Source organism: Malaclemys terrapin, chromosome 4 (genome assembly GCF_027887155.1).
Source record: "Malaclemys terrapin pileata isolate rMalTer1 chromosome 4, rMalTer1.hap1, whole genome shotgun sequence".
Taxonomy (NCBI): domain Eukaryota; kingdom Metazoa; phylum Chordata; order Testudines; family Emydidae; genus Malaclemys; species Malaclemys terrapin.
In genome coordinates this window covers 69,861,606-69,885,708 of record NC_071508.1, presented here as the reverse complement: position 1 = coordinate 69,885,708, position 24,103 = coordinate 69,861,606, and the positions used below count along the sequence as shown (strand labels likewise).

At 41.3% G+C, this 24,103-nt stretch overlaps 1 protein-coding gene across 5 annotated transcripts in view; it reads right to left on the bottom strand.

The window, feature by feature from the left end:
- NADSYN1 (NAD synthetase 1) overlaps positions 1 to 21,327 on the bottom strand; it is a 28,128-nt gene extending 6,801 nt beyond the window's left edge. The window contains exons 1-18 of one of the 5 annotated variants that reach the window (XM_054027859.1): positions 21,182 to 21,327; positions 19,945 to 20,005; positions 19,313 to 19,429; positions 16,978 to 17,031; positions 16,447 to 16,536; positions 15,601 to 15,652; positions 14,490 to 14,578; positions 12,750 to 12,867; positions 11,208 to 11,339; positions 10,330 to 10,404; positions 10,032 to 10,156; positions 8,122 to 8,170; positions 6,512 to 6,614; positions 5,092 to 5,260; positions 4,547 to 4,682; positions 4,197 to 4,303; positions 1,838 to 1,969; positions 550 to 619 (exon numbers count right to left, since the gene is read on the bottom strand). In XM_054027859.1, the coding sequence (XP_053883834.1) occupies positions 550 to 619; positions 1,838 to 1,969; positions 4,197 to 4,303; positions 4,547 to 4,682; positions 5,092 to 5,260; positions 6,512 to 6,614; positions 8,122 to 8,170; positions 10,032 to 10,156; positions 10,330 to 10,404; positions 11,208 to 11,339; positions 12,750 to 12,867; positions 14,490 to 14,578; positions 15,601 to 15,652; positions 16,447 to 16,536; positions 16,978 to 17,031; positions 19,313 to 19,429; positions 19,945 to 20,005; positions 21,182 to 21,266 (1,764 nt within the window). In that variant the 5' untranslated portion in view covers positions 21,267 to 21,327. Of the gene's footprint in view, positions 1 to 518; positions 620 to 1,837; positions 1,970 to 4,196; positions 4,304 to 4,546; positions 4,683 to 5,091; positions 5,261 to 6,511; positions 6,615 to 8,121; positions 8,171 to 10,031; positions 10,157 to 10,329; positions 10,405 to 11,207; positions 11,340 to 12,749; positions 12,868 to 14,489; positions 14,579 to 15,600; positions 15,653 to 16,446; positions 16,537 to 16,977; positions 17,032 to 19,312; positions 19,430 to 19,944; positions 20,006 to 20,071; positions 20,825 to 21,181 lie in introns of those variants that run through there. The other 4 variants (XM_054027855.1, XM_054027857.1, XM_054027856.1 and 1 more) reach the window with 4 other exon arrangements.
- Between the last annotated feature and the right edge of the window lie 2,776 nt (positions 21,328 to 24,103).

Genomic DNA, 24,103 nt, shown 5'->3' with positions numbered 1-24,103 from the left:
CAAGAAGCGAACTTCTGCCCTGACTTACCCTCCACTTTCCTAGAAACACTCTACAGTTCCCTAGAATTTAGACCATCCTTGATTTCAGGGGAGTTCTGTAAGTTTGAACACTGATCTCATATCCAACTAAATAAAGGAAATGAAGAAACAAAGTTCTGGGGCCAATATTTCCGAAAGTGACTTGTGATTCTGAATGACTCCCATTTTGGGGGGCCCAATTTGAGAGGCCTTGAAGGGGATTGATTTTCAGAAAGGGCTGTGCCTTCACCCTCTGAAATACAGACCCCTGAGATATCTTGAGTGGAGCACCCAAAACTCAAGGCATCCAAAAACGCATTACTTTTGAAACTCTTGGCCTGTATAAACAAGCCTGGTGCCAGATATTAATGTTTACAGACCTGTTTTGTGGAATGGGTTATGAGACCATTCAAAAAGGAGAGAAACTTATCTTAGTCATAGTTTGAAGAGGGACAGCAACGCCACTACTGAACAAAAAACAAGTTGTGAATAAGGCTTACCAGAGCATTTTTTAAAGTCATTGCCCATTACCTCATCAGTTTGAGACACTTGTCCATCCGCCAGGGGCTCTAACTCTGCAGTTGGTGGAGCTGATATAATACTGTGTAGGAAAAAGCATTCATTCAAACCAATCCCGTTAACTGACTGGCCTGCTAAATATCAAGTGCTTTATTTAAGTTCATTTGGGGAGCACAACCTGCAAAATGATCGCGAAAAGAAAATGGGACAGCTACTAGACTACTGCTATTTGTGCCAAAAGCTCTCCCAGATGCACAGAGTGACGCTTATTGTAAAATCATAGTTATAATATATTTTCCTGAGTCAAGTCTGAGTATAAATGGAATAAGGACCTCAGGATTCAAACACAACAACAATCAGTTCTGCAACTGAAAGTTTTCGATAGTTTGTGCTACATTCACAGAAACAGCAAATAAACAGTCTTGCGTCCATCTAAATCCCTGTCCAGGCTAAGGCTGAAAAAGAGCATAGCCTTGCCTACAATGAGTTTTTGCCAAGAGTCTCTCACTGTTGAAGCTCCCCTTATGGTAACAACATTGGGAAAGCTAGTATAGAACAGCTCCTGAAGCTGACCGCATTAACACTGTCCCTTTTAAATACACCTCTATTCCGATATAACGCGACCCGATAGAACACAAATTCGGATATAACGCGGTAAAGCAGGGGCAGGGCTGCGCACTCCAGAGGATCAAAGCAAGTTCGATATAACACAGTTTCACCTAGAACGTAGTAAGATTTTTTGGCTCCCGAGGACAGCGTTATATCGGGGTAGAGGGGTAATATAGTGTAAAAACGTAGGCAGTCATAGCAGCATGGTCTCCACTAGCACCCTCAACCAGCTGGTGTTAGCAATGATAGAAAAAAGTTGCCAAAAATAAACCCTGATGTAGATACAGCCCTAGTAGCAATCATGTTTAAACATAGTTGCTAGCACAGTTATGGCATAACTTCCTTGACAAATATTCACTTGGATTTATTTTGCAAGAACCATAATATATCCTTGTTTTAAAGCTATGCTAAAGACTACAGAGTTTTGGTAGGTATAGAGGGCCAATATTAATAGTGCTATTAGGCTGCCTGGTTTTCAGAGAAAAATCTTTGTCCACACTGATCAGGAAAAATATACTAGCTGCAGCTACATTTAAACACAGAAGTTATTATTATTTATCACATGTATTACAGTGGCGTAAGAGGTTCAGAACTGGAGTTCCATTATGTTACAAATGTGCACACACTGTAGGAGAGGAAGAGGAGTCTGGATGCTAAAACAGGGCCTAAGAATCATTACTTGACCACTCACCTTCTGAGTGCTGTAAGCTGGAAGTTTTCCATACAATACTGTATGAAACTTCTCAAGTCAGTCTTGCTGATTCCACCAACAGGATTGATATCGGCACTGGAGCAATCGTACTTAGTCAAGTATCCGTAAAGACTGAAAGAGAATAAGGAACTTTATATAACAACCAAGATTATAAAAATAGGGCCTTTTATGTTTTCATGTGTATTTATAAGGCTATCATTTTTTTAAAGTCACTGGGACATTAAGGGCTAAACAGATTATTGTTCGGATGTGGTAGTGCTACTCTAATGCCCATTATGTCTCTGGCAGGGAGGTGATAATATTTTAATGCCTACTGCAACTGCAGTTAGCATTGTATGTATTACAAGTGAATTGCAAATAAAAACAAAACGAAGACTCTATTTCCTGAAGCAATGTAGGTTGACTGCCTCCCAGGACTGGCATGAGCCACTTCTTAGAGCCCTTCCCTCTTGAAGTCTCAACTTTCCTGGATAATCCAACCACTCAGAGACCACCTGATCTCATCTTCTTGGGAAATCAGAGGGGTAAGTAATTTACAGGCTACTCTGAGGAGAGGCAAAATAGTCCAGTGAATAGGACACTGAACTAGGACTTGGGAGCTGTGGGTTCTGCCTCTGAGCTTCAGCATGACTTTGGGAAAGTCTCTATGCCTCTATTTGGACTGTAAGCTCCCTCTGCAGGGACAGCTTTAATGCAGTGTGTGTTTGTACAGAGCCTGGACTAAAGGGGCCCTGATCTTGATTGGGGTCTCTAATGTTTACACTCCAACATAAGACTATGCTTTAGCCCAGGCTTACGCCAACCCCCACTTGGGTCTACACTCCAATTACACTGACCCAGGGTCCCAGGACTCTGCAGAGCTCTAGGGTCAAAGCTCAAATGAAACCGGGACCCAGGGTCCAAGCCCTATTGCTTTGCAGTGTAGATGCAGCGCTGCTTGACTTGGGTCCTGGGACTCATCCAAAAGTATCCCACAATTCCATGGGACAACTTCCTTAGTCCTCTCTATCCCAACAATCTGCAGTCCACTCTACTGAAAAGGGAAGCCATTCCCCCATACCCTTAGCTAACAATAGCAGCTCAGGTCAGCATTAACCCATTCTCTTCTGATCACCCATCTGCAAGCACACTGTCAGAGAGCATCCTGGGTTAGGTGGGTTATTCAAACTTCCTGTAACAACCACCCCTCAATTCTCCAGGGTAGATTGGCAGAGGTCCTGGAGGTTTTTCGCCTTCCTCCGCAGCATGGGGCGGGGATCGCTAGCTGGAGGATTCTCTGCTGATTGAAGTCTCTAAACCACAGGATTTGGGGACTTCTACAGCAGCGTCAAGGGAAAGGGTTGGGACGGCTTTGTGGCCTGCGTGATGCGGGAGGTCAGACTAGATGATCATAATGGTCCCTTCTGACCTTAAAGTCTATGAGTCTATGTAAAGCATGCAGGGCAGGCAGTAAAGTTTTCCCACAGTGCATCACAGTCCTAAGGCTAGAGTGGTCACATTACAGGAGACTTTGGGATATGGTAACTTTGACTCAAGTCTGCGCACTGCAGTGTGGATGCCTGAGCCCTAGGTTAGACAAGTCTCAATGTAGGGTTTAAATACAATGTAGACACTTAAGCCCAGGGTTCTGTAACACAAGTCAGCTAACGTGAGTCCCACTAACCCTGGGCTTACTTAAGTATGTCTGACTGTTGTTTTGTATTACATTGCAATGTATTGATGCCCAACTCCCCCATTTACAATGTGAGGATCTGCAAACTGTAAATCTAATTCTGATGCCTCCACCAACCAATGAAGCAGGGCATTTCACACAAAAACAACTAAAATACTTCCTTACTTACCTCAATAGCAACTAAAATCCCACCTTTCCAGGCTCCCATAGTCACAGGTCACCTTGTCCTTTGTGATGCCCCATCATACTGTGACCAAGCTACTAAGCTTGGTCCTGATATTTTTAAATATATTGCATGGCTTCCAAAGTTGTTGGGTTTTTTTTTTTTTTAAATCTCTAATAATAAAGGCATTAAAAAGACAAAATATTAGCTTCACGTTCGTTTTCTATTTACTATATGGGTCACCTTCGCTACTGAAGATTACTGAGAAAGGAACAGCTGTTCTTTTTATCAAATTACTGCACCAATTCTCTAATGGGCATCTGAAAAATGTCTACTGATTTGGTTCAGTTCATGTTTTCATTGATTCCAGTACACTCATTTCATTCTTAAATTAATTATATTTTCTGGGGCATTGGTATATACTGTCATCCAGTGGAGTTACAAAAGACTGCAGTGAATTTGACTCCCAATGACTTGTTAATAGATTTCTAATATTCACCAACCTTTCGTCCACATTGGCTGATCCGAGCACCAGAAGCCCGCCAGGCATCCCGCGAGCCCAATGACTCAGCTGAGCAAACAAGTAGGCAAGGACCATTCTTATTCTAGCCTACAAATCAAATTGAGAAAAAGCAGATTTACAAAGCAAATTTCATAAAACAGAATTCAAAGTCAAATTCAAATGTCCACTAGGAACTACGATGAGCCCAGCATACTTCAGAACTAAGCCACATTTAGAACTCCGGTCTCTACAGCTGACTAGTGAAGACCGCAACCCAGTGTCACTTAATCCCCAAATGTTAGTATCAGAAGGGTTGTGTGGGGTGGTTCCTTTGGGGCAACAAAAGCATACCTGCACATTCTGTAGTGCCAGATTTTCCCTGCTGCTCCCTCCATAGACACGAAACTGGGGAGATCTGCCCATCACCATACTGAAAATCCCCACAATGGCTTTCACTGCCACATCTATGTTTAGATTTATATGATAGCTGAGAAGATTACAAGCACAAGTAAATCAGTTTGCATGCGTATGACTAGGTAAAACAGTATAAAAACAAATGGTTTTAATTTTGTCTTCCTTATGTGAAGAAAATAATCAAACCCTCAATTCTCTAGCATGTAAATCAAGGACACAGGACTAAGGCACTAAAGCCTACCACCACCTAATATCTGGCTTCTAGACTTGGGGAGCCTGGAATGCAGACTTTTTAAGTTCAGTTGACTGGTTTCCTTATTCTTCCCCCAATGCCTACCCCCACACATACACTCGGGTATTAAGGGCTGTAATATTCTACTTACCACCTTTATTACTCTCATACTGGTCTTTTAGAAAACCTGAAACTGTATATGAAATCTTAACTGCAACATTATTTAATCCAAGTATTTCTTATTGTATACCTGCCTATTTGTTCAGCCAACAATTTGGCCCTGTTGTATGTATCCTGGGAGGAGTTCTCGCTAGCCATGTAACAAGTGGTGAAGATATGTCCACAGAATTCCTGGGAATCCTCAGGAGTATAGGTCTCATCATTCACTATCCTACGTACATCGGCCAGCACACCTTGATCTGCAGACAATGCAGTAAAAGTAAAATGAGAAATCAGATGAACCATCACAGATACCTTGTACTACTGCTAATAATACTTCACTCTTCCATAGCACCAATTATTAGAGGATCTCAAAGCACTTTACAATCATAAAGGAACTAAGCCTCCCAACAACCCTTCACAAAATAAGGTAACACTTCATTTGTTGGCATTTCAAATGTTCTCAACTCCATCAAAGAGAATTATTGAGTTTGCTGCTGGTTTTGCATCTATAAATATAAAAAAGTTTTGTCCCATGTATTACAAAGAGGCTTCATAAGGATGAAATGCTAATCCAGTACAAAGCTTATGGACTACTTCAACCCAATTTCAGGGCTTACCTTTCCTTAAGTATGTGTGTGAGATTTAAGCACGGCTTAAGAACTGAGCTGGCCGATGTACACAGTTGAATTTCACCCAAAATGAACAAACTCTCCCACAATAAACTGGAACACCAGACCCAAACATCCCAAAATTTGGATGATAAATCCAAAGAATAATCCAGATCCATGGCAATGTATTCTATGCCTTGCCCATAAGTGAAGATATACACTACACATGTAGCTACACACGGCAGTAAAAGGCTCTGGCAGTGGGATCTTGGCAGGGCAAGGCTCTGGCAGCTCCCTTCTGCCAGAGCCCTTCCCTGCTGTCGTCTCCTGCTGAAGCCTTTCCCTGCTGCTCTTCCCCTTCCTCCCCCCACTGCAGCTTTACATTGTGGCAGGGAAAGGCTCTGGCAGCAGGGAGGTAGAGAGACACTACACTGCTGAAAACAGCAGTGTCAACGTAGAAGGCACTACTTGGGCATATAGAGAGCCATGTAGAGTACACCCTCAAGGGTCAGGCATGTAGGGCACTCTATTCTATTCACCTAAGCCATGCCTCACTATTTACACTGCTATTTATATCCCCACTAGCAGGCATGCTGCATGTGTACTCCACACGCCATAAGTGTGGACATAGCCTGAGTTTCATAGCTGACCAAAACCCATACATACAATTTGGAGGATCTTTGAAATCTGGATCCACATTTTGGCTGGGTTTCTCAAAAGGCATCTAAGGCAATTAGCTACCACACTCCACTGAAATGTAGCGCTTGGGCCTGATCTCTAATTAAGCACATGACCAGTATGTTGCACCTTATGTACTATACTAATGGCTAATATTCATCTACCTCTAACCATTAGCAAGCTTGGTTACTTTGACAAGGACACACATACACACCAACTTACTTCCATTCTTGACTGCAAGGCAAACCTGGCGACACATAGAATACACAATGCAAGCTGTAGCAGAGCTGTCAATTCCACCACTAAGCGGTAAGAGAAATCCTGCCTTAAACAGCAAACAATGGAAAAAGCTGTAAGAAGTGCCATTGTAAAAATGTATTTTACCCTTCAGAAACAATATGTTCAGCCCATTCCTGTGTCCCTCCCTCAGGTGAGTTATGCATGCTCCAGCCAGCAGGGCCAGTCAAGTTTGGTAGTACTTCGTTGGAAAACAGATCTAGCAAAGCATTTCACACCCTTATCACTTTGCATTGGCTAACCAAGCCAAGTCTCAGGTTAAACCTTTTACTTTGACGGCTAGAAAAAGCTGCTGAACAGATCCTCACCCTCTAGCGTGGTTAAGGAAAGCCAATTAAGAAGGATGGCGTTCTTAGTATCCAACCCACGCTGTTTAATTTGGATCATTGCTTAATGTGATCTTCTGCTTATTTCAAAACACAATCTTTGGAATCAAGCCATTAGTATGTTTGTCACTTTTTTTTGTTCATCTACTTAAAATGGCTTTTGAGAAGATGGAAGGTGATCATCAGCATTATTTTGGCAAGGAATGGTAAAAGCAGTTACCTTGCAATAGATACAGTATGTTTTCTTTATAGTTAGGGACCATCTATTTTTAGAGAGCTGTAACTGACTAGTACTTTTTCATGTCTCTCTGTAGGCACTCAACTTCTACTAAGATTTCATCTGTGTGCATGTTAGCAATAGTTGAATATGTTGCAGATGCAATAAACTGTTGTTGTGGGTTAAATCTTAAATTCACTGTCCTATTCATCAATAGTTTACATGATAGTCACCCTCCATTTTCATGTTACAGGGAAAGCATGAGTAATGCGCCTCTCCCAATAACAGCCATAATGGGCCCAGTCTTACTCCCACAGAAGTCAATATCAGTTTTCTACTGGACTTCAACGGGTGCAGGAGCAAGCCCAGAACTGGCAAGAATACAAGCATCACAATTCAGCACTTGTGTGATGTACAGCATAGAGATGTGCATGATGAAAAGAGGGCCCAAAACTAAGCAGAAGAAAAAAAAGTCAACAGCAACATGAATACACAAAGGAAACAGATTCATGCATGAAGCTCTTAGAAGGAATTTCTCTTGAGGGATCCTAAACAATCTGGCCAGATTCAGTGCTGATTTACACCCTACACAATTCCACTGACTTTAATCAGATTGCAAGTCAGCAATGAATCTGGTGTATTGTTTCTGGGTACAGGGTAGAAAGGATGTTTTTATCATGCCATTAAAAATATGTTGCTTGCAGGAAACTGGAGCACCAACTTAGGTTACCAAAAAAACAAAAACAAACAAAAAAATCCCTTTGTCTATGGGGGTTTTGTATTGAATTTAAAGAAAGCAGGACTGGGCACTAACAGATTTGAAGAGAACAGTTAGACACACCTTGAATAAGTGCTTTAAGCTTGAACCGAAGATACTAGTGAAAAGTCTCCCAGAATAATCTTGCTCTAAAGAAATCTAGGTAGAGGCAAGCTACCTATACCGTTCTTATGGTTAAAACATAAGAAGACAATGTTGAAAAGAGAGTTCTTACCTGATTACTGCGTCTTAAGTAGTCCCAAAGCCAGCATGCAGGGCCAAGGCTGAAAGTTATAAAATATAAATATTAGGGCTGTCAAGAGATTTAAAAAATTTACCGTGATTAATCGCACACTTAAACAATAATAGAATACCATTTGTTTAAATATTTTGGATGTCTTCTACATTTTCAAATATATTGATTTCAATTACAATACAGAATACAAAGTGTACAGTGCTCACTTTCTAGCTATTTTTTATTACAAATATTTGCACTGTAAAAAACAAAAGAAATAGGATTTTTCAATTCCCCCCTTATAAGTATTGTAGTTGAACTTACAAATGTAGAATTATGTACCAAAAAAACTGCATTCAAAAACAAAATAATGTAAAACTTTAGAGCCTACAAGTCCACTCCGTCCTACTTCACGTTTAGCCAATCGCTCAGAGAAACAAGTCTGTTTACATTTGCAGAAGATAATGCTGCTCGCTTCTTATTTACAATGTCACCTGAAAGTGAGAACAGGCATTCGCATGGCTCTGTTGTAGCCGGTGTCACAAAATATTTATGTGCCAAATGCGCTAAAGATTCATATGTCCCTTAATGCTTTAACCACCATTCCAATCCAAAGCAATATGGACCGACGCATGTTCATTTTCATCGTCTGAGTCAGATGCCACCAGCCACCAGCAGAAGGTTGATTTTCTTTTTTGGTGGTTCGGATTCTGTAGTTTCCACATCGACATGTTGCTCATTTAAGACTTCTGAAAGCATGCTCCACACCTCATCCCTTTCAGATTTTGAAAGGCACTTCAGATTCTTAAATCTTGGGTCGAGTGCTGTAACTATCTTTACATTTGTACCTTCTTTGCGTAAATCTCACATTGGTACCTTCTTTGCATTTTGTCAAATCTGCAGTGAAAGTGTTCTTAAAATGAACAACATGCTGGGTCATCATCCGAGACTACTACAACATGAAATATATGGCAAAAAGTGGGAAAAACAGCAGGAGACATACAGTTCTCCCCCAAGGAGTTCAGTCACAAATTTAATTAACGCATTATTTTTTTAACGAGCGTCGTCAGCATGGAAGCATGTCCTTTGAAATGGTGGCCAAAGGATGAAGGGGCATATGAATGTTTAGCATATCTGACATGTAAATACCTTGCAATGCCAGCTACAAAAGTGCCATGCGAATGCCTGTTCTCAATTTCAGGTGACATTGTAAATAAAAAGCGAGCAGCATTATTTCCTGTAAATGTAAAAAAACCTTGTTTGTCTTAGCCACTAGCTGAACGTGAAATAGGACTGAGTGGACTTATAGGCTCTAAAGTTTTACATTGTTTTGTTTTTGAATGCAGTTATGTAAAAAGGAAAAAAAAAAAATCTACATTTGTAAGTTGCACTTTCACAATAAAGAGACTGCACTACAGTACTTGTATGAGGTAAGTTGAAAAATAATATTTTATCATTTTTAGAGTGCAAATATTTGTAATAAAAATAAAATACAGTGAGCACTGTACACACTGTATTATGTTGTAATTGAAATAAATATATTTGAAAATGTAGAAAAACATCCACAAATATTTAATAAATTTCAATTGGTATTCTATTGTTTAACAGTGCAATTAATCGCAATTAACTTTTTTAATCACGATTAATTCTTTGAGTTAATCGTGTGAGTTAACTGCGATTAATCGACAGCCCTAATAAATACTCCAGAACAGTTATAAGATAAGAACTATTTCATATCTAAAAATCCATCTTTATTGATCTCCTTTGTTTAGACACTTTCCCGTTAGGACTTTGCATACCATCAAGAAATAATTTTAGTGTCCAAATTTTTTTAACCTTACCAATAAACTATGCAACAGACTATATTTTTATTTTGAGTAAATTCATTTCCCCACCTCATTTATGCCTACCAGATTTCTTCCTGAGGACTATGATATCTCCACTGGATTGGCTCACAGATAGGTACATATATATCATCAGAACATGACAGAGCAAAATTCACTTTTATTCTGGGATAGGAATTCACTTTGCTTGCCTAATTAATAGAATAGAAAATTTAGAAAGTCATCAGTTTTACTGTAGCATTTATCTATAAAAGCATTAAGTATTTCAACAGTCTCTCTTTCAATAATTGAAGATGTGTTGACTCAATGACTTATTGAAATTCATCAAAGAGCACAAGTTCAAACACTTTTGAAGAATTCTTACCTCTAGGTTACGACATGAAATTTCTGCCCTATAACTTCGAACATCTTCTAAATCCAGTGTAGCAACCAAGACTTCCTGGTGAAAGGCATTTAAAATTAGACATCCGACACAGGTACAGAATGGCTTTCCAAACCCAAATGTACGGTACAAAGAATTGTTTAAAAAGGGATTCAGTCATTTACACTGTAGATATTTCCTGCTCAATCTACTTATGAGCATAAAACCAGTGACTTCAATAGGATTCCTCACATTAATTAAATAAGAACAATTTATACTGAATGCACTGGACAATAGACTATCCCACAATCCCTGCACGAGAAAGTTCATACTGACTTAACAAGTTTCTTGTTTGCATAAGGGTTTGCAAAACTGAGCCTATAATTATTACACTCTAATTGACACCTTTGTGTCCAATTGCTTAAATAAGCACATATAAACCAACAAGGCCTGCTCCTCACCACAGTGATATCCAAACCTCCAGGCCTGGTCTACATAAGGATTTTCAGAAATTCTTCCCCTTCTGCAGTTCCATCGCTGCAGGCAAAACAAGAAGTGCTAGTGTGGATTGGGGGCAAGTGATTATTTTGCTTGCCCCCAATTGTGCCATTGTGACATCTAGACCCCCTTGGAGCAGGGTTGGATAACTTAGTAAAAAGGCACTTGCCTGGTCTATATTAGGACATCCAGCCTTCCTAGCACCAATGGAATTGAACCTGTGCTAGACTAATGGCAGGAGAATTTCTGAAAAGCCTCAGTGTAGAAGCAGTCCCACTGACTTCACCTTGCAACAAGGTCTGAGAGAAGGATAGCAATGCCATGCTGAGGGAGACCAAGGAGTGAAATGAATCTCGCAGTGTCAGTCAGCCTGAGTTTATTACCACATCATTCAGTGAAAACTGGGATCCTTGAGCAATAGTGTCTCCGTTCATAGAAATCATGGCACAACCATCATAGTACAGACGATCACCATCACAGCCTTTCTGATTGGCTAAGACGTAAATCCCACCACTCTAAGAAGAAAAAAATATATATTTTTTTTCAAAATAACAGTTTGAAAACTATGGATTGTTAAAAGGTAAACTACTGGTTTCTTTTGCCCCCTCCCAAGTCCACTCTCCATCTTTACATTGTGACTAATTTAGGGACCATTCCTTCCTTTTCATTTGAAAAATGTGCTCAGCACTTTGTGGGCCCTGTGAAAACAAAGAATATAACACACTGGCTAAGTGCGTTACATCTCCCTCAGATGGCTGCTACTGGCAGATGGAGTTGCCTCTTTAGTTCAAGTAGTAGAGGCCTCTACTTTAGAACTGAAATTCAAAGTTCAAGATAGCGGGTGTTGCAAAAATAACAATAATTCTTTATAATAGAGAGCTTGGCAAAGTGAGGAAGAAATTATATTTGGATGTCTTGGGGCCACAGCAGATACTGTTAAGCAAGCAAAGCATGTTAAATTACTATGAAGAGACAATCATACACATACTAATCACTTTTCATGGCTTAGCTTGCCATTCACTGGCTTGTTCCCCCTCCACCCCATCTCTATTAAAAACAGATACAGTTTTTACCTAATCACTGAATATATATTTTTTTAGATATAAAAAATGCAAAACATCCTAACATCTTAATTTTTTAAAAATAATTTGCTTTAGAAAAAATTATCATCTTGCTAATCTCCTCTGCACTTATAAACCTCTGAAGGCAAAAGGATAAATTGAGGTGGCAGGGAAAAGCCTCAAGGTTTCAATGTAAATCCAGATCTTTATTTTCTCTTAATGGTATAATTACTGATATTTCTTCAGCTCTCATGTCAATATGAACATTTTAATTAAGATCAGAAAGGAGCCTGTGGCTTTAAGGGAACCACAGAGACTTGTGCCCATGCCAGGAAATCTCTCCCCTTCACTGAGGGGATTATAGCCAAGTAATGAGCTGTCAATCCTGCTAAATTTGCACCATACAGTATGCATGCATATTTTGTTTAGAGCTATATCGGTTTACAATTGATTACAATTTTTTTCTGCATAAAGTGGATACAACATTTCATGCTTTCAACAGTAAAATAATTAGTCACTCTGAATGGTGGTTTTGTCTCTTTACTGTTATAGTTTTTTGTTTGTTTGTTTTTGTTTCCGTTTTTTTAAAAGGAACCAAGATAGAGAAGAATCAAAGGTGCCCATTCTTTGGATCTCACCTCCCTGGGGTTTGGTTGAATTAAATACACCCTGGTTTAAGATTTTGCTGACTCTCCTTTGTAGATTATATATATGAAAAGAAGATTACAGATTTAGCTTTCCAATGCCATCAAGCCTAATTACTAGCACAAGCAGGCAAAACTATGCCCTTTCAGAGTAGAGGAGACTACCCTGAAAAACTGGGGTAAGTAAAGAAGAGATAAGTTGGTCTTTAAAAAGACCTACCTTTGCTGTTGCAGAATTTACCACATTCACACGGGTGTGAGCTTTCCGCAGCACATGGTGACTCCCTGACGAATTAGTGAAGATCTCTACCCCATCAAGCCCCATTTCAATATGAGGGCTGTAAAAATAAGAGACAGTACAATACTCAGCTGGCATTTCCTCTGTGTCATTTGTCATTAGTTGCCACTAATTTTGTCTCTTTGCCATGCCTAGAGTAGTCCACTGCCAGTTTAATACATGTCTTGGTTAGTTCAAATAATGAAAATATTTGCTAAAGCATCATATTTATTTCCCTGCATTGCTCTGTTCCTTTGTCATGGATGGATTGTTTCCAGAGAAAAGGAGGGGCTTTCATCATCCTCCTTTAGGTTATCAAATGCCATCCTTCTAATTCAAAGGAAGTCACCTGTTCATATATTTGAATATATTGATCCCAGCAAAGCAAAAAGATCAGATGATCCTTCTTCGAGAAGAAAGATTATTTCTAACATTGAGGAAATGAAAGCATTCCTCCAAGGTCTGTAGCTCTACTCTCTCCTTCTCAGCAAACCCCACAGCACAAACAAATAGATCGACTACAGTCACATGACATGGAGATGAGAAAATGAGCATGCTGCATTTTTATTTTTAATTATTTTTTATGGGAAATCGGTTGAAAATATACTGTTATTAAAAGGACAATCAATCACATCATTGAAAATTTTGCACTTTCTATAGCTACAAGGAACAAAGGATGACTAGAACTGGAAGAGTTTAGAGAAACATTTACTTTTTTTTTTTTCCTATTTGTTTAATTTATGCATCTGACAGCATTTTGTATTATAGTCAGTTTCACTGTTTCCCCTGCATGTCAATTAGTTCCCCAATCCTGCCTGCTAATCTGAAAAGACCGGGACCCTAGGTAGTTTCTCCCTTGTAAAGAATTTTAAACCTCTACAGGAGAACAGAAAAACTCTTATATAAAAGTCTAAGGAATTTAAAAATTAAAACAACGAAATTCAGGACACTCTATTTAAAGGGCACTTAATTTGGGCACTGGAATTTACTTTCCCCATAAGGAGGAAAGAAATTTCCAGAACCTCAGCTGAATACCCTTTAAATAGTATGTCTTGAATTTTGCATGTCCTGAGTTAGCTTAAGCTATCTCGCTATGCACTGCCTGCACTATTAAGTTTTTAAAAAAAATAAAGCTGATAATTAAAAATGAATAAAACCTAAATTAAAGAGTGAATAATACACCTGTAGATGAGTGTGCAAGTGATATAATGAGGGAGGTAGAATTCTGCAGTGTGGAATTAGTAAGGTTCTCTGAATATGGAACAGTGATTGGGAGTATCTTTCCTAATTCTTCACAAGACACACAAAACCATAGTGGAAAGGTTTGGTTCCTTATGTATTATCCTTTGAGACACTGTAGTACAATGAAACTCCTGGTTTACGAACTGGTTAATTAAAACTCTCAAGTTCATCTGTCATCCCATCGGGCACACAGAGTTGTCAACACTGAAACTGTAATACATAAAGACAACAAAATTCTTTGTCCCATTTACTTAGACACTCCCCCACACACCCCGCATGCATTTCTTGCTCCTTGTTATGTTTTGATAATCCAAGTTATGCTGACATTTTCTGAAAGATTTTTTCCATAGAGGAACATTAACGGGCTTTGCAGAGGCACCTCTCCTTTTGGCAGCTTCAGAACATGTTTCATCCTATTTTTCATTCATCTCTCTGCCTTACCTATTTGGTGCCCACAGCTCTTCACAGATTTCACTCCCTAGGCATGTATCTTTGGTTGCTAGCACTGCATCACCAAAAGGAACAGTTTCCTGAGGAAAACAGAGAACACAGACATGCATGTTTAAACAGGGGGCTTTGTCTAATAGGAGTTAAAAAAGTAATCCCCAAAAAAGAAAAATACTGAACTACATAAAATTAGTATCAAAGCAAAAGCACAATGCACATTGTCTAATCTCAAACTGATTTTATTTAGAGATAGGGCCAAACTGAAAAATCCAGATCAGATTCTTACCTCTCCCAGAGTTACAATGGTGTTAGGAGCTAGGGTTTTGGTTCAGGCCCATCTCTTTTTAATTAAAGATTCTGGAGAACAGGGGTAGCTCATGCAGTTCTAGAAGCCACCCTCAGATTTAACAAAAAGGTGTGGCCATAAATCAGAGCTGTCTACTTAGGCCTTGGCTACACTCGGGAATTCACAGGGCCGCCGCGGCAGCGCTGTGAAGCGCGAGTGTAGTCGCGCCGCCAGCGCTGCGAGAGAGCTCTCGCAGCACTGTATGTACTCCACCTCTCCGAGGGGTGTAGCTTGCAGTGCTGTGAGCGAGCGTGCAGCGCTGCAGGCGCTGATTACACTGGTGCTTTACAGCGCTGCGCTCGGGAGGGGGCGTTTTCACACCCCGAGCGCAACAAGTTGCAGCGCTGTACAGCGCCAGTGTAGCCACGGCCTTAGAGATCAAGATGGAGCACTTTGTGCTGTAACATGCAACTGTTGCAGGTTGCACTTGTGCATGAAGCAAGGAGAAAAACCTGTTCTATTTTGGGAAATTCAGGTCTGATCCTCAAGCTCCTGGTAAGCAGCCAATGTGATCCTCTGTTGGGAAAACTTTGGACCCCCTTGCCTTGCTGCAGAACATTAACATTTAAGTAAATAAGGCTAAATTATTCACTCATTCTCACAAGTAATTAAAACTTCACTGAAACCATTGAATTTGCATTGTTGTGACTGACAGCCGAATTTGGCCTAACAGTTTTATACTGTCATTAAGTTCTTTTTGATTCAGTTATGTCTAGTTGATACTAAAACAAGATCAGAAAATACATTCCTTAAACGCACCTGTCCTGTCACCTCCTGTATCATCCTGGGGAGAAAATATTCCTCCACAAACCTAAAACAAATTATACAAATCAGCAATTCTCAGAAATAAATGTTCTGCTTTAACTCAATGCTATAGTCCATGCTAACCTGATGTTTCATAGAGTTCAAGGTCAGAAGGGACCATTATATCAATACACGTGGATCGTGCCACAAGGTGGACAGAAATCCATGCTCAATTCTTGAGGTAGAATCTTCTGTAAACATCTAGAGAAGATACCCAGCTGGACGTGGGTTTAGATCCGTAAACAGGCTGGGACCCTTCCAACCCTAGACTCCATGGAAAGGCTTCTGCTTGGTCTGAAGGCAGTCAGGGGAAGCGGTATGGGGGGAAGAACACTGCCACATTAAGGATGAGAGTCTGCTGCCAAAGAGCCTCCCCTCCATGCATGGCAGTACGGGATATAAGTTTAGTCCTATTTAAAGAGCTTTCTAAATGAAATACCATTTTTTTTTTTAAATGGAGATATCCCATCTCCTAGAACTGGAAGGGACCTTGAAAGGTCATTGAGTCCAGCCCCCGGCCTTCACTAGCAGGACCAAGTACTGATTTTTGCCCCAGATCCCTAACTGCCCCCCTCAAGGATTGAACTCACAACTCTGGGTTTAGCAGGCCAATGCTCAAACCACTGAGCTATCCCTCCCCCCTCCTTAAGCTACCATTAGGTGGCTTAAATGGATTTCCCTTGCTGCTGAACCTGCAACAGAAATAATGCATTGGAATGGGCATTTCAATCCCTTTGTTGTGACTGCAATGGCAAATCCATGCTTTTTAGCAGCCTTAGAAGTACGCTGTAGACAACCCACCGTGCTCTGCTCCACGGAGTAAACCATCGAAGTTCCCTGTAATTTCCTGCATTTGCCAGTATCATCTTTGGTCTGATCAGAAGAATTTTCCTTTATAAAAAAAAAAAAAAAAAATATGGAGAGGGAGTTTAAGTACTTACACTGCAGCAAGGGCAAATGAGTATTAACAAATGCTAAGTTTCTATTTATTTTTTCAGTATGTTTACTTTGCATATTTGAAAGCAATTTGTATATAGCCATTTTCACTGTTTTCCCTTGCATAGTCTGTTTCAGCTTCCTCTCTTGGTTTTGTGGGTCTGTCATGCAGCAGTGGGGAATTTTTGATGTTTCCATTAAAAAGTAAGATGTCATTGTAAATAGAAAGTTCACAAAAATTGCTAATCTCTTTGAAATTAACAGACATGAAGCTGGTGTTGTCCCTTTAAATATAAATGTGTTGCCATATGATTTGTTTTCTATTGATAACTATATACCAAGAAGTTAACCTAACCTGTGACTACAAAAGGTATTATCTAGATAAGAAATACATACTTGTTTAAAAAGATGACTCTACAGTTGTAGCGAACATTTCTGCACATAACAGGCCTGTTCAAAGAAGAAAAAAAAAATCAGTGTTACCTGAAGCTAAGTTAATTTAATAAAACAAGCTGATTATTGAAAAACACTCCAATTAAAAATATCTACTACATTACAGGAGATCTGCTGTAAATGTGATATATATTTTAGCATCCTTTGCCACATTTGACTTGTGTGGTACCTCTAGCTGAGTCAGCAGAGTAGAAAAGCTGACCTTATATATTTAAAGGATGCAATTCAGAAACACTTCACTTAATTCAGGAAACCTGACTAGGGATCAGCACATAATTGAAAACATTTTCCCTAATGTCAATGTAAGGTTGCTTCTACTCATGAAGGTAGTTTCTCTGTGATAGCTAGGTAGGATCATAAAGCCCTTGACACATATTTATAAATAGAGCCTCAACATTCCTGGGATATATGCAAGCATTAATCCCACTGGACAGATGGGTAAACTGAGGTACAGAAAGGTTGAAAGAATTGCATATAATCACACAAGTTCATGATCACCTAGAAATAAAACCCAGACTTTTCCCAAGAGTATGCTCTAAATCCTAGTGATCCTTCCACTCAAATCTCTTTAAAAAAGAAAAAACTGGGCTTTTTATTTTTCAAACTTAAAAATAGTGAAACTACCTAGTTTGTATCCAGAAGAAAAAGAGAGATTTCTAATGGTTCTTTTTTCACTTTCATACTGCAGCTCTTCCCATGTAAAAACTTCATGCACAGTAGCAAAGCTCCTGGTACTGGACAACAACATTAAATACAGAGGATAAGTTTTGAAAAGTGCCTTTATGACTCAGGAGCCCAAGCCCCATTTTTAAAACAACTTAGGCACTTGGAAGCCTAAATCACTTTTCAAAGTGGGGCTTAGGAGTCTAAGTCACTAAGGCACTATTGAAAAATGTTCCTATCTACACCTACAAGTAAGGTCAACTAGCTACATCATTCAGGGCTACGAAAAATTTCACCTCCCATTCAATGTAGTTAGGTCAACCTAACCTGCACTGTATACCCTTCCATCGACCAAGCTACCACCTCTTGATGGGATGGATTTACTAAAGCAACGGAAAAACCCTTTCTGTTGCTGTACTGTCTATGCTACAGTGCTCAGCAACGCAGCTGCAATGCTACAGCTGGGCCACTGTAGCTCTAAAGCAGGGGTGGGCAAACCTTTTGGCCGAAGGGCCACATCGCAACTGTATGGAGGACTGGGTAGAGAAGGCTGTGCCTCCCCAAATAGTCTGGCCCCAACCCCCTATCTGCCCCCTCCCACTTCCCGCCTCCTGACTGCCCCCCTCAAAACCTCCAACCCATCCAACCCCCCTGCTCCTTGTCCCCTGACCACCTCCTCCTGGCACCCCTGCCCCCATCCAACCTTCCTGTCCCCTGACTGCCCCAACCCCTAACCACACCCCTGCCCCCTGACAGCCCCTCCAGGACCCCACCCCCTATCCAATCACCCTCTGCTCCTCATCCCCGGACCACCCTCTCCCGGGACCCACCGCCCCAACTGCTCCCCGGGATCCTACCCCCTTATCCAACCCGCCCTGCTCCCTGTCCCGACTGCCCTCCTGACCCCTATCCACATCCCCGCCCCCTGACAGGCCCCCCGGGACTCCCACTCCCAACTCTCCCTGTTCCCCATCCCCTGACCACCCCACCAGAACCTCAACCCCATCCAACCGCCCCCTCCTCTCTGACTGCCCCCCCAGGACCCTTACCCAACCCCCCGCTCCCTGCCCCCTTACCAGGAGCTCGCAGCCATGACACCTGGCCAGAGCCAGCTGCGCTGCCCAACGGGAGCGGTGGGCCAGAGCATGGCCCACGCGGCTAGGGTGACCAGACATCCCGATAAAATCGGGACTGTTCCGATTTTTAGCTGTTTGTCCCGCGTCCCGACTGCTCTCTGGTCGGGATGCAATTTGTCCTGATATTTCGCTCCGCCGGCGGGTTTTTTTTTTTTTTTTTGCTCCGCCAGCAGCACTCGGCATTTTTTTTTCCCCTTCCCCCCAGTGTCCAGATATTTTCTTCCTCTGATCTGGTCACCCTACACATGGAGACGTGGCTGCCAGGGAGGGGGGACAGCGGGGAAGGGGCCGGGAACTAGGCTCCCCGGCCAGTAGCTCAGGGGCCAGGCAGGACAGTCCTGTGGGCTGGATGTGGCCCGCGGGCCGTTGTTTGCCCACATCTGCTTTAGAGTCCTTGCTATCCAGTAGTGTCTGCTCAGACAGCCAGGTCATCTTTTTCCAAGGCAGCTACCCCTCCGTAATAATTACACAACACTTACATTCCCACGTCACAGATGATGTCTTGAGTGGCAGGAGATTCCAAAAGCTTTGCCAGAACTTCAAATGAATGTAAGAGTGTATCGGACTCATAATAGTGATCTGAACAGCCATAGCCACTGTGTAGAAAAAGATACGAGCCAAAAAATTCAGATGAGATCAGAATTAGACACAAGAAGCCACAACCACTTAAGATAAAAACAACCTCCCAAACATATGGGCACAGAACACAAAGAAACTATATAGTTTATCATTTACATTGACAGCATTTAAAATTCTACAGTATTGTTGTTGAAGTATTCTTTTTCACAAAAAATAACATGGTTTAAAGGACAGAATTGAACATTATATTTACCATCTGGAATTTTCATTACAATAAACTTAATAATTGATGCCACTGGAAGTTGTAAAACAAAGAACTCAATCCTGCACCCTTCGCTACCATTAACACATTTTTGCTCATATAGCCAATCCTGGGGTTTAAACTGCAATTTGCATACTATTACACAGAGTATTCTGCATTACAATTTGTTCTTGACCATTCGTTGTTATTGTTAGTTATTCTGTTGATGAGCAATATATACTTCTCCCCCTTGAAAAGATACCAAATATACAGTAATTAAGATGGTCTCACCAAATTTCAAGCTCTGGTCCAAGTCTGTATCTTGCTCCTTTGTATTTTGCTATTTCAATACCTATAAAATGGCAAGGGGGGGGGGGGGAAGAGATAAAAGACAGAAAACATTAAATGGTAATCTAACCTGTTAGTGTGCAGAGAGGATCCCAGCATTGGACATATAGTCCCAGGTTTCTTTTAATGGTCTCCATCCATATAACAGTGTCATCTGTAATCTTTTAGTTCATTTGAAGTGTCACTATCCTTTTTGTCTCAAGTTTATTTAGAGGCAGATTTTTCAGAAGAGCTCAGTTTCCATTTAGCACCTTAACAAAATGGCCAGATTTTCCAAAGTGCTTAGCAATAACCTCTTCATTTACATACCTAACTGTGAGCCTTAGCCATTAGAGCCTTATCATGACAGAGGGAAGCTAATATATAAGGAAATGGGTCAGAAGGGGCTGTACAAACTAAAGCAGTGGTTCGGTGCAGTGCTTGCTACACACTTGAGGCTGCAGCAGCTCCTCCACACAAGTATAACATACTGCGAGAGTTCCACAGGTGCAAGAACCAGAAAACAGGCCTTGCACAACAGATCACCTCCTGGAAAAGAGGGGCTAAAAATCTACTGCGCAAACACTGATGCTGGCTTGACCACTGAGAGCTTCAGCTGCCTCTCTGTGCCCTGCCACAAAGGAGGGCATCATAGAGGCAATTTCTGAGCTGCTCAGAAAGGGTCCTTTCTGCTCTGGTCAGGAAGGGATTGGGCCTTAATCTTCACTCTTCTCCTTCCAAGCAGCACCTCCCTCCTTTCTTCCCATTCTTCCTTTTCCCTTCCTTTCATACAGAGTGGGTCAGCTGGCAGGACAAACTTAGGCTTTCCAGGTCCCCAGAGTAGCTCCTGGTATCACTTTCCCATGGCAGGGAAGAGACACAGGGAGCTACACTGGGGACCTGGAAAGCCTAAAACTGTCCTGTCAGCTGACCCACTCTGGCTCAAAAACAAAAAATCCCATTTTAATTCAATCAGGGCAACAACATCACCCCCTGCGCTGAGTTTAGCTAGAAACCAGTGTGGCTCAGGAGTTCATGGACCGCCTGCCTGGGACTCAGTTCTCTAGTCACCCCCCCCCCCCCCGCTCCCCCACTGCAGCTGCAGTCCCAAGATGTTGAGAGAAATCTCCCTCCCCCGAGTCGTCACCGCTTCCGCGCTAGGTGACGGCTGAAGCCTTGCCCCTAACCTGCCCCCACTTGCTTTTTAAAATCCGTGCCAAATTGCCATCAAAATCTAGAGCCCACTGGTTGAGGGCACAGGTAGCCACAGTCACGGTCCTGCCCATGGCTGCTGCCCCGCCCCTGCAGTTGGTTGCACGCAAAGCAGCCCCCGCCCGGCCAGCAGCAACAAACTGCACTACTAAGCGCTTCCGGCGGGGCTGACATTGTTTTACTTCCTGCCTTCCCTCCTCCCCCAGATCCGAGCTCGGGCTGGGTGCCAGGCACTGAGGCGAGAACCTTCAGCACAGCGTCCAAGGGCCCCTGGCAGGCTTCTGTTCCCCGGCTGCTCGCGTCAGTTTCCAGCTCTCAGGCCCTAGCAGCAGGTTGCAATGTTTGAAGAAGGACCTAAACTCCGCAAGGGAATCCAAGCAAATTGTATGGGAAGGGGAGGGAGTGGTCATGAAAACATATGTATTAATAGTAGAGGTTTTAGTAAAACTTTTTAAAAACAGCTTTCAGTCTAAACTATCTTAGGGGGCCCCTTTAAAACAAGCAAGCTTTTGCTTGACCAGCTAATCCATGTAATATTTGGATTGTGCCATTCATTCAGTGTATACAGGGTTCTGGTATAGAGCTTTTCAACTTAAAAAGCTTATGTTTTGTTGTTTAAAATACAAGGTGTAAGGCCCCCTAAATGCTTTAGTGGTGGCAACTGATATACATTTCTAACAAATAAAATGAAGGTGAAAGATTGTAAATAGTAGGTCTAATCCTGCTCCCATTGTAATCAAAGACAGAAATGCCCTTTTACTTCAGTGGGAACAGGATTGGGTCCATTTCTTCATTTAGGGCCCAATGGCTAAGTGCCCTCTGATTGGTGCTGAACATGCCCAATTCATACTCCGTTAAGTGGCAGTTGATATGGGTGTTCAGAAGATCATAGAATAAGGTTCTGTATTATGAAACTTAATTGTACTCCCATCCCACACCCTGATCTATGAAGTTTCCCCACCCAGACAGTTTACATGACTAATTATTAGGTATTAAAGTGGTTTGTGCAATAGCAGCTTACTGAAGAATGCAGCCAAAATCCTGAGCGTGACTTCTCCTGCTAGAATCTTTGTTCACGTATTAACTATTTCTCAGATATTATGATTCCCTCACATATGGTCTCCCTGAATCCACTGAGCCCAGAACACTGCCAACACTACTCCATTGTCTTGTCTTTTATCTTCTTTAATAGAGATGAACCCAAAGCAAAACCTAAGATCCAAAGACTCCAGGGGCAATTCAAGATTCCCAAATTTTAGGGCTTGGGCTCAAACTAATTTTGTTGCTTCTAATCAGTCTCTCAGTCCAGTTATCCTTTAGGTTTTCAAAGCCCCCACAAATCTCATTAGCATCCACTCTTCCACAGTTGGGGGTCATGTTGAGCGTTTGTCCACATGGTAGGGTAATGCACTGTACAGGACAGTGGTTTCTAAAATGCACTAACGTGTTGTGCATGAATTGATCTGTGTAGACCCTGCTAGTGTGTACTGAAGGTTCCATAGTATGGAAAAGTGCACTAGGGAACTTTTTGTGTGCATCAGCAGGGTCTGCACAGATCAATTAATGTGTAACTCATTAGTGCTTAAGAAATCACACCCCTGTAGAGTGCATTGCCCCCACCATGTAGATAAGCCCTACATTGTGCTGTCTCATCTATCACATCTCTCCTTCTCTTAAAACCTTTGTGCCTTTTAGTGCTTTTTCCTCTGACCGCTGATTACATTGAATCAAGCCCTTAAGGTGGCCATTGTATGTAACGTGCCAACTCTGTGGATGGTAGGATTGTAGTGGCCATCAGCTCAGCCATCAAATCCAGAAGCATCATCATTTATTTCAAAAGCATAAATATGATTTTTCTATGTATGGACTGATTATAAAGTTAGATTAGTTTCCTAGTTACAGTCCAGTGAAAAAAATGGTATAGTTTGGTATGGTTTATGTTTTCATCTCACCCCTCATTTGATATGGAAGTAATCTCTCCTGGTTCCCCAGCTGTGTGAACTACTGAACACAACTGGGTTTGCAGTGGAAAATATATTGTAGTGAGGCAGTGTGCTGTAGTAATTTACATAGAGAGGGAGTCAGGGAACTGAGTTCTAATTGACTCTGCCTCTCACTTATTATGTGAATTTTGAAAAGTGACTTCACTTCTGTTTCCTCTCTCTTTTGTCAATTTAGATTCTGATCTAAACTCTTTGAGGCAGGGACATTCTCTATGTGTTTGTACAGCCCATAGCACAGTGGGGCCCCAATCTCAGAGGGAACCTATACATGTTAACGTAATAATAACAACATGTTACTGTAATAATAACAGCAATAATAGCAATGTGAACATTTTAAAAATATTTTACATTTATATGATGGTATCCATTCCCAAAGAATCCTAAGGCACTTTATAAATTACATACAGTGTTGCCAAACCTAACCACTCAAAAGTCATGAATTGTGCCCCCCAAATCATCAGATTGCTGTAAAAATCATAAGATTTTTAAAATTAATAATTTGGAGAGCTTCATATTTATCTTCTGAGGCTGAAAACTCCTCAGGTCACATTTTCAGACTTCTCTGCAACCATGAAGGCCAGAAACTTACTAGGGTTTTTAATGAAAGCTGAAAATCTCATGCAATCATGTTAATCCAGAAGTTGTGACTTTAAGAAAAACACCAGATATCACAGGGCTCATAATACAATTGCAAAAGTAGCAACACTGAAACTGCACCACTGAAATGCAGCCAGTTCTAGGGTGGAGGGCAACAACCAACTGAGTGATTATGGGCAGTGGAAATTTTGGCCAGATAAACTGGGATTTAGTGCTATGGGATTTTTAATCCACACAGAGCAGACAGGTCCTTGGATTTTGAGGGTTTGTTTAAATAATTCTGAATCAAATCTGCTATCCAATAGAATACA